An 11,118-nucleotide genomic window follows, 5' to 3' on the forward strand; every position below is an offset into this window, starting at 1 on the left:
GGATAGTCAAGGCTCTCCCTCACAACAAGGGGTCAGACTGATTCTAAAGAAAGAGGCTAGAGAGCTTCAGATTGATTATATAAGTAGGTTAATAATCAAAATAAAATTCTCATTTCAGGGTAGTGTAGGGTGGTAGCCAGACAACACATTGACATTTCCACAGATTTTCCAAAGTCCCCATGGAAATTATGGAAATCTGACAAAGGGAGGAGGAGTTATAAAGTATATTAGTGTAGATAGGCTGATATCTTGGAGTTTACTCTGCTGATCACTAGTCTCAAGTCCCCAACATCTGGGTGCCATATCAGGGATGTTTTGACTAGAATCCATGGCATGTGAGGCATTGCACTGGTCAGTGTTGTCATGCTCCAGGCAGTGTGTTTACTTTTGGCTTACATTAATCTAGGTTTATGCTACTTATATCACTTTATTGATAGGGACTCCATATCATTATTATTATTTTGACTTTCACTGACAGAAATTTTTGCATGGAAACCACATTATTCATGACCTTTACTGTTAGATATTTTTCTAGGAAACCCACAACATGCCTTTTACATTATTATTATTATTATTATTATTATTATTATTATTAATTTCATCAATAGTCACATCACACGAGATCAATCTGCCAACCAGTTTTAGGAATTCTCATTACAGCAACCCAAATAGGGAAGGAAATATATTAGAAGGACCATGTTATCCAAGGGCTCTCTAACTCAGATATTAAGAATATTGTTAAAGTTTATATTAAAGCAGTCAGTTCACATAGATAGTATGTCTATGCAAATGACTGCCTGGTCTCTCTTTTGACTTTCAGGATTAATCACCAGTTGTCTGTTGGGCATTTTGGACTGGATATTCTGAAAACTTCTTAAACTCAACATGCCCAAAAAAGAATTGACTCTCTCTCTTCCCCCAAACCAACCAGTCTTCTAAATTTCCTTAATTTTTGTCAAAAAGACAACTATTGTTCTAAACTCCTCATGTTCACCATCTTTAACCCCTTACTTTCCTGCAACATGCCTAAATAAGTTTTCTACCTCTCTCTGACACAAATCATGGGTTTTAACTATGATCAAGCTGAGTAAGTTCTGGTGGCAATAGAAAATCATGTATAATGATGGTGATCTCCCTTAATGAGGAAAGAAAATGATTACTTGTTCTATATCATATGCATCCATAATTAAATGTTACCTTGTTCTTGGACTTCATCTTTGATCCTGGATTCCTGAAAACAAAACAAAACCCAAATATTAGGAATTCCTCTACTATAAGAAGATGTATTTAGGACCAGTCTGGTTACATATAATTGGAATAAATAAACCAAATCCTGTAACTTCCTTAAGCCTCACAAATTCATGATACAAAGGAGATAATAATCCTACCAACTCCATGCCCTTGCACCCCTCCCCCACCAGGGTACAAAGTCCAGTCCTGGGTATTCAATTTAAGAGTTTGATTAATTAAGGAGTACTTGGTGAAGAATGATTAGGATGATGAATCATTTGTACCATACAAGGAAAGACTGAGGAAGAGTTTTTGTTTTTGTTTTTGTTTTTAACTCAGGGAAGAAAGGAAAGCAAAATGCTTTCCATCCCATTTTGCTTTTATGGGAGAAATAAGTTTTATATATGTTATTTAGCATTGAGGAATTTATTCTCAAGTAATAATAGTTTTTAGGGGATGTTTGTCTTGGCAGTAGACTCCCAAGTATTTCATGTTGACTCTTCTCTTTCTGATTGGACATCTAGAAGGTAGAATACTAAACTCTATCTGTAATAAAGGTTGGAACCTGAATTTTCCAACTAGCTCCTCACTTTTCATCTTTAGGTCTTCTTGGTTTAAATTCCACAAAATCCAATGTCCTCACACTGGTTAGTAACCCTTGATACCTCCCCCCCCCATCCCACCACCACCACTACCTTCCAGCATCCTTTTGTGTGTTCTTTTTCCTCATTATATAATAAGCAACTTGAAGGCAGGGATTGTCTTTTTCTTATTTATATTCATTGGGTTTAGGTCAGTGTCTGGTATATAATAGACATGTAATAAATGTTTATTGAATCGAAAAGTAAGCCATGGGACCCTGAGAAGGTCACTGTGCCTCAGTTTCCTTATCTGGGTTGAACTAAATGGTCTCTAAGATACCTCCCAGTTATAAATCTATGATCTTATGATTTCAGATAGAATACTAAAAATTCAGAGGATCAGGAAAGGCCTCCTGTAGAAGACAGCACCAAATCTAGGTTTTGAAGGATAAGTCAGATTGTAAGATGTCTGGACCCAGATGTCTCTGGTGAAGAAAGTGAGGCTTGTGACTTAGCACAGCAGCCCCTCACTCAAATCCTGTTAATGTGCTTGTCATGGTATCACCTCCCCGATGTTATGGTCTTCTTTGAAAATGAAGGACAAGCATTATTATTATACCTTCATATTCCTTTCAAACATTTTCTTCCTTCATAGTCCTACTGATACAGGGAGTTGTTGTGATTGGAAACAAATTTTGTAGAAGAAAAAATATTGTCTGTGTCTATCTGGAAACTCCCTATTGTTCAAAGTGACTCCATTTTTTAATGTGAATTCATCAAGACGGGAGCAGCCTTGGCTCCATTCCCCTTCCTCCAGCTTCCAGCCATGATGGGAAAAGCTTGTGCTGGTATGATAGAAAATGATGTGTTAGACTAGAGGTCACACACTTTGGGACAGGAAAGACCAGCACCTAGTTTGCCTATTGGAGAATATCTGGAATCAGGTGCTACAGCACTCCCCAAGCTACACACTGGTCCAACCCAGTGTGCATTTAGGTCATACCAGAAGAGAAACTGGCTCTCCTGGCTCTCTCTCTCTCTCTCTCTCTCTCTCTCTCTCTCTTTCTCTCTCTCTCTCTCTCTCTCTCTCTCTCTCTCTCTCTGTCTCTCTCTGTCTCTCTGTCTCTCTGTCTCTCTGTCTCTCTGTCTCTCTGTCTCTCTCCCTCTCTCTCTCTCTCCCTCCGTAGTACCATGTGCTCCTGGCCTTGGCCCCCTGAAGAACCATGGATCTCTACATCATGTGGCCAGAGGAATACAACCCTTATGGTTTTACCTCTTTTCCTCCTCACACTCAACTCAACCAGGTCTCCTGGTTATTTTCTTTTTCACTTTCTTTTTTTGTTGTTGTTGTTTGTTTGTTTTACAAGGCAATGGAGTTAAGTGACTTGCCCAAGGTCACACAGCTAAGTAATTATTAAGGGTCTGAGGTCAGACTTGAACTCGATCCTCCTAACTCCAGAACCCTACTCTATCCACTGCCTAGCTGCCCCATCCTTTTCACTTTCTTTTTCCCTCAAGCACTTGACTGATCCTTTGTTATTTAACCAGTCCTCAAGCTACTTACTGACTCTCCAGGAGGAGAAAAGGTTTAAATCTATATACTTTGGAGGCTTGTATAATAAAACTGAGCAGCTTTAAAGTTTCAGGGTTATCTATGAATTCTTTCACTTTCAAGACCTCTCAATCTTAGATTGGCAACACCAATCCCCCGGCAATACTGCTACATGGAATACCTGTGCAGGTTATACCCTTCTCCCTTTCTACCACTTCCCAATCCATGACATACTTACCTCTGTTGTGACTGGTTTCTCACTGACTTTATTCCCATCTTTTTCTGTAGGCAGCCTGACAGTGAATTTCAATTTTTCCTGCCCTAGTAATTCTATCTCATGGTTCTCTCTCTTCAGAACTCGTTGCCTTACTGAAAAATAAAAGGCGAAATAGATTGTAAGAATGGAATCTTTGAAATAGGTGAAGACAGCCTCTTAGCTCCATGATTTACACATTTTTTTGTGTCATATATTTAGTCAAGGGACTTCCAACCAAGATGGCGGAGAGAAGACAGGCGCAGTTCTAGTCTTCTGATCTTTCCCCATCTATGATCTTAAAAAAAAAAAAACCTCTTAACAGAAATCTAACTCACATATATTTAGTCAAGTATCCAAAGAGACACAAAATAATTCATTTACTCAATAATTATGTCCCAAATTCTGATTATCAGATAGTACAAGGCAAGTTATTAAGTTATTAAGAATGATACAAGGCGGGGCAGCTAGGTGGTGCAGTGGATAGAACACTGACGCTATAGTCAGGAGGACCCCAGTCCAAATCCAGCCTCATCCACTTGATACTTAGCCATTTGACTTTGAACAAGTCACTTAAGCCCATTGTCTTGAAAAAAATCCAAAGTGGGGAAAAAGCTTACAGACTTTTAGAGGGACACAATATACCTATGTACATGAAAATAAAATTATAACTTGACAAGGAAGCAACATTTATTGAGCTCCTACTATATTCAAGGCATTGTAGTAGGATCTGGGGCTGCAAAAATAGTCCCTTCCCCTCAAAGAATTTACATTCCCCTTAAGGAAATGGAAATGCAAAAATCAATCAAGAAAGCAGACAGTTCTATTGATAACAGAATGGACCACACATGGCTATGAACCCACTGAAATTGGTAGCACAGACTGAAACTGTGTGTAATAAAGTCATAGAAGCCCAATTGTCTCACAAACAAAAAAAAAAAAACACAAACCCCAAAACCTCAAATAAAAAAAGTAGTAGAAAAAGATGTCTTCTCAGATCGCTTCTTAAAGTCCATGCTTGTCCTTTGTAATTTTGCAACAGTTATTTTAAATAGCTATTCTTTTCAATTTATATTGTTGAAGTCATATATTTCTTGACTCTCTTTATTTTATTCTGCATCACTACTTTGTATTCCCATGTTTTTCTATATTCATTTCTTTTTTAATTTATTTTTTATTAAAGATATTATTTGAGTTTTGCATTTTTCCCCCAATCTTGCTTCCCCCCCCCCTCCAGAATGCACTCTGTCAGTCTTTACTTTGTTTCCATGTTGTACCTTGATCCAAATTGGGTGTGATGAAAGAGAAATCATATCCTTAAAGAGAAGTCTCAGAGGTAACAAGATCAGACTATAAGATATCTGGTTTTTTTTCCTAAATTAAAGGGAATAGTCCTTGTACTTTGTTCAAACTCTACATCTCCTTATCTGGATACAGATCGTACTCTCCTTTGCAGACAGCCCAAAATTGTTCCCAATTGTTGCACTGATGGAATGAGCAAGTTCTTCAAGGTTAAACATCACTCCCATGTTGCTGTTAGGGTGTACAGTGTTTTTCTGGTTCTGTTCATCTCACTCAGCATCAGTTCATGCAAATCCCTCCAGGTTTCCCTGAAATCCCGTCCCTCCTGGTTTCTAATAGAACAATGGTGTTCCATGACATACATATATCACAGTTTGCTAAGCCATTCCCCAATTGAAGGACATTTACTGGATTTCCAATTCTTTGCCACCACAAACAGGGCTGCTATAAATATTTTTGTACAAGTAATGTTTTTACCCCTTTTCCTCATCTCTTCAGGGTATAGACCCGGGAGTGGTATTGCTGGGTCAAAGGGTATGTACATTTTTGTTGCCCTTTGGGCATATTTCCAAATAGCTCTCCAGAAGGGTTGGATGAGTTCACAGCTCCACCAACAGTGTAATAGTGTCCCAGATTTCCCACATCCCTTCCAACAATGATCATTATCCTTCCTGGTCATACTGGCCAATCTGAGAGGTGTGAGGTGGTACCTCAGGGAAGCTTTAATTTGCATTTCTCTAATAATTAATGATTTAGAGCATTTTTTCATATGCCTATGGATTACTTTAGTCTCCTCATCTGTAAATTGCCTTTGCATATCCTTTGACCATTTGTCAATTGGGGAATGGCTTTTTGTTTTAAAAATATGACTCAGTTCTCTGTATATTTTAGAAATGAGTCCTTTGTCAGAATCATTAGTTGTAAAGATTGTTTCCCAATTTACTACATTTTTTTTTGATCTTGGTTACATTGGTTTTATCTGTGCAAAAGCTTTTTAATTATATTCATTTCTTACAGCACAAAATATTTCATTACCTTCATGTACAATTTGTTTAGTCACTCATCAATTGATTGATATCTACCTATTTCTAGTTCTTTACTACCACAAAAAGTACTAACATAAATATTTTCTTTTTATTAATGTATTTATCAAATATTTTTCAATATTTTCCTTTTATCAATTACTTTTCCACTTAGTAGTAGAACACCAGAGTTTTTTAAAAAGTATGAATATTTTAGTCACTTTATTTGAATAACTTCAAATATGCATAACTTCAAAAAAATGATTACACTAATTCATAGCTCCACCAACAGTGGATTAGTGTATTTTTTCTACAATCCTACTAACCTTAATTATTCTCATTTTTTGTTAATTTGGTCAGTTTTCTGGAGATGAGGTAGAATCTCAAGTTTGGTTTCATTTGAATTTCTTTAATAAAAAATGTTATTTTCATTTGTATGTTTATTAGTTTGCATTCTTTTTAGAACTGTTTGGTCAACCCCAACTCCAACTCAAGATGAAACATGCTAACTAACTCCAAATAGAGAACTAGTTGATGGATGCAGAATATGGTTTGAAGCATATTTTTTTCTTCTTTTTGATATGATGATTGTAACAATTTTCATTTTTCTTCCATTCTCAATTAAAAGAGAATTAAGAACTAAAAATAAAAGTAATTTTTTTTAAAAAAGAACTATTTGTTCATATTCTTTGACCATTTCTCTTATTGAGCAATTCATTTAGTTTTATATATTTGTTAGTTATCTAGATAGTTTATACAAAAAAAACACTATTCTAGAAATTCTAAAAATCTTTGTCCCATTTGACTATTTCCCTTCTTAGTCTAGGTGTATTCATTTTAACCAAGTAGAAGCTTTTCAGTTTCACATAATTTAAATGATTTATTGTATCTTTTGAAATAACCTCTTATTTCTCTTAACCATAACTGTGAAAAATATACAATTTGTTTATCATAATTTTCCTACAGTATGATCCTTAATATGCAGGATAACGATCCATTTTGATTTATTTTGTGATCTGGATACCATGGACTCCCATAAATGAAACATATACTAAAGAAACAGCAAAAGTGAGAATAAATATTATGTTTACTCAATAGACAATAAACACAGGAGTAATCAAAACATAAACTACTCATAAATCTGGTCAGGCAGTGGGCTCATACTTACAAAAACTTAGTAGTGAGGGAAATTAATGTCCTAGTATCAGCTTAAGACTATGGATGTCCACCTGGAAGAATCCCATTCTTTGCTATTCTCAGACCTCAAAAACATCATTAAACTTTTTGTAGCAGCATTACACTCTTTCAGTGAAATAGCAACCCTCAGTCTAGATTAAGTTCCCTTCCCTGGCCACTGAAGCCATGTGAACTCAAAGGACCCCCCACCCCCACCCCGCAAGGGTTCTTTACTCTCGGAAGCTATAGATGGTAGTAAAAAAAGTAAAAAAAAAAGACAATGACCCCAACAACAGAAAGAAAATGATAAAACAACCCCTAAAGATTCATCTGCTGTCATAAGAATAATGATAATAATAACTGACATCTGTAAAGGACTTATTATATTCTGGTATTGTGCCAAATACTTTAAAATTACTATCCTATTTCATTCTCACAATTTTGGGAAGTAGGTGCTATTATCATCACCATTTTATAAATGAGGAAACTGAGGCAGATATCATATGACTGACCCAAGAACACACAATTAGTAACTATCTGAGAATAAATTTGAACTCAAATCTTGCTGACTCCAGGCCCAACCTGGCACCAGATCATACTTGGTGGCTATGGCAAATACCCTCTAAGTCTTGGCTATTATTGGAGGGTAAGAGTTCCAAGTCCATTTTTTCCTTTTCAGTGGAATAGAGCAAGTCTCACAGAATGAATAGGCATAAATGAGTTATGATAAACATCTCAAATTTCTTTATATCATCTTTCTCCTCAAACACATCCCACTTGTGAAATTCCTTTTTCTGTCAACATCCTTCCAAGTCATCTAGATTTCCAACCTCAGTGTCATCCTTGACTTCTCATTCTTCATCCCATAGATCCAACTGGTTGACCAATCTTGCCATTTGCACTTTTACCACATCTCTTGCATAAGACCCTTCTCTCATCTCACAAAATAGATGCTTTAATTCAAGCCACCTTTTCCAGGACTAAGACACCAGTTTACCCTAAAAGGTCTCTGTCTTAAGTTTGTCCTCACTCCAGTCCTTTTCCCAAACAGCTGACACAATGACTTTGTAAAAGTACAGATGTAGGAGCAGTTAGATGGCAAAGTGGATAGAGTACCTGACCTGGAGTCAGGAGGATCTGAATTCAAATCCCACTTCAGACATAATAATTACTTAGCTGTGTGACTTTGAGCAAGACATTTAATCCCATTGCCTTGCAAAAAACCCCCAAAAAAGTGTAGATGTGTCTGTGTCATTCCCTACTCAGCTGACTCCAAGAACTCCCTATTGAGACTAGGATCAAATGCATTTCATCCTCATTCCATCATTTAAAATTTCTCTTTCCTATGTAAGTTGTTAGTGCCATAATACATATATATAATTTATAAGAAAATCTACATATATTAGGGGCATGTGTTCAATCTTTTTTTAAAGTAGATAAGGATATAGAATTTTAAAAAATTTTTGAAAACAATGTCAGCCAATGAGAACCACAGAGACTTCCCAGCAACATATAAATATTAGTAAAGCTCAAGCAGACAACTCTTCCCCAGCACTCCCCACCCAAATTGGTCCTTTTTCTGAGGGAATTACCTGATACCTGCCAGCCAGGGACTCCACTGTAAACAGTGGTTCCTCTACCTGTACAGGTGCTTCGAAATTTGCTGGTACATCTGCAAGGAAAGGGGCTTCTGCTGGCCCATGAGATGGAACTACCCATCTGCCCATCCCTTAGCGTGCCCAGTGTCTGAGTTGCAAAGTTCCCTAAACTAACAAGAACAACTGCTGCTGCTACCACCCACTCTTCCCCACACCCACACTTCCCCACTTTCATTTTCCTTTGTGACTGTAAACAGAGAAATTGACACAGACTTGACTTTTCTATATTCTGGACATATTTTCTACTTTCTTTTCCCTCGGAAACCGATGGAAGAAAATAAACTCATTAATGACGGGAGAAAGAGACAGAGAAAGAAAGACAGAGACAGGCAGAAAAAGAGAATCAGAGAAAGACAGGAAGGAAAGGAGGGAGGGAAGGAAGACAGTAGGAAAGAAGGAAGGAAATCACTGAGTTACAACTAAGAATCCACCTTTTGGAGTCCGACACCCCCCAAGGACTATTCCTGACTCAGTTGATTATGACTCTTCCCTTTTCCAGGTCTTAGTTTCCATTTTTGTAAAATCCAACTTAAACTAGATGAACTCTCAGGTCCGGGTCAGCTCTGACATTCTCAGGGTTCCCTTGACTCTTCCTCACTGGCAGTGTTCCCCCCCACACCCACCCCCACTCGATCTCCTCCCTCCAGCCTAGTTCACCCCCTACCTTCTTCACTTTCAAAGAGGATAAGAATCTCTGAGCATCCCGGCTGCAGGCTGAGCACACACTCGGCCCCTCCTGATCTCCTGGGGCTCTGGAAGTAGCGCTGCAGATGGTTGCACAACTTCTTGGGGGGATTGGACCCCCAGGGTCCCTCTAATACCAGAGGGAAAGAGCCCGGGACCTCCATGTTCTCCTCCAGCCCTGGCTCCAGGCTTCTTCTGACTACTTTAGAAAACTCTTTTGGTTTCATTTCCTGGAAAGCGCATCTCCCCTGATAACAAACGCCAACCCGCAATGGGCAGCCACCCAGCCCTAAGCTAAGGCAGATCAACCAGTCCACTTGAGGAGCTCCGCTTTAAATTCTTTTACTCAGGTTTCCAGTGACTCCTTCTCTCACTTTGAGCTGATATGTTAACTTTTTTATATGAGTCTCGGGCATAGTTTGTAAAAACCTAGATACCCTTCTCGGAATAATATTTTTAAGTATATGCATTACAGAGGAAAGTAATTATTTTCAAATGGAGTTATCAAAACATTAGGGAGGCAAACCCCCAGGTTGAGTATCCCTAAATTAAATCTGTATCAATCTTACCCTGAGGCAGGGCTAAAGAACCTCAGTGAAAAAACATTTGTTTCCTTTTTCACTAGCAGTCTTTTGTTAGGCAGACATTTAAAGATAATGGGGGGGATGAATAAAACTGAAAGAGAAAGCAGCATTGAATTAATAAACAAAATTTATTGTAAGACAGTCTTATCTGACACTTCCTGACCTGATTTGGAATTTTCTTGGTAAAAATACTGCAGAGGAAAATTAAAGGTGAAATTAATAAAATCAAAAGCAAGAAAACCATTGAACTAATAAATAAAATTAAGTTAATGTTATGGAAAACCCCAAAATATAGATATTTGACTAATTTGATTTTAAAAAGGAAAGAAAAAAATGAAATTACCAGGATAAAAAATGAAAAATGAGTTCATCACCAATGAGGAAGAAATTAAATTAATAATTTAGAGTTATTTTTCCCAAGTATATGCCAACAAATTTGACAATCTAAGTGAACAGAATGAATAATTACAAAACATAAACTGGTTAAAAGGAAATTAAATACTTAAATAATACCATCTCAGAAAAAAGAAATTGGACAAGCCGTCAAAGATGAAATCTCTAGGACCACAGGGATTCGCAAGTTAATTCTACAAACAGTCAAGGAAGAATTAGTTCCAATTCTATATAAACTATTTGAAAAAATAGTTGAAGAAGGAGTTCTGTTGAATTTTTCTTTTGGCACAATATGACTGTGATACCTAAACCAGGAAGGGTCAAAACAGAGGAAGAAAATTATAGACCAATTTCCCTAATGAATATGGATGCAAAGATTTTAAATGAAATATTAGGGATGCAATTACAGCAAGTTATCACTAAAATAGTACACTAAGATCAAGCAGGATTTATACCAGGAATGCAAAGTTCGTCCAAAATTAGGAAAACTATCAATAACAAACCTAAACAGAATTCATATGATTATCTCAATAGGTGGTGAAAAGTCTTTTGACAGTACCCATTTCTATCAAAAAACACTAGAAAGCATAGGAATCAATGGAATATTCCTTAAAACAATAAGCAGAATCTATCTGAAACCATCAACAAGCATCATATGTTTTGGTTCTTTTTGTTTGTTTGTT

The 11,118-nt window shown here is 37.0% G+C and overlaps 1 protein-coding gene across 2 annotated transcripts in view; it reads right to left on the reverse strand.

Moving 5' to 3' along the window:
- Positions 1–9,742, reverse strand: part of LOC141507209 (protein mono-ADP-ribosyltransferase PARP14-like) — a 93,510-nt gene extending 83,768 nt beyond the window's left edge. The window contains exons 1-3 of one of the 2 annotated variants that reach the window (XM_074214656.1): positions 8,709–9,370; positions 3,602–3,732; positions 1,198–1,231 (exon numbers count right to left, since the gene is read on the reverse strand). In XM_074214656.1, coding sequence (XP_074070757.1) covers positions 1,198–1,231; positions 3,602–3,732; positions 8,709–8,949 — 406 coding nt within the window. In that variant the 5' untranslated portion in view covers positions 8,950–9,370. Of the gene's footprint in view, positions 1–1,197; positions 1,232–3,601; positions 3,733–8,708; positions 9,371–9,438 lie in introns of those variants that run through there. The other variant, XM_074214657.1, reaches the window with a different exon arrangement.
- Between the last annotated feature and the right edge of the window lie 1,376 nt (positions 9,743–11,118).

The sequence above is a fragment of the Macrotis lagotis genome, chromosome 1 (genome assembly GCF_037893015.1).
Source record: "Macrotis lagotis isolate mMagLag1 chromosome 1, bilby.v1.9.chrom.fasta, whole genome shotgun sequence".
Lineage (NCBI taxonomy): Eukaryota > Metazoa > Chordata > Mammalia > Peramelemorphia > Peramelidae > Macrotis > Macrotis lagotis.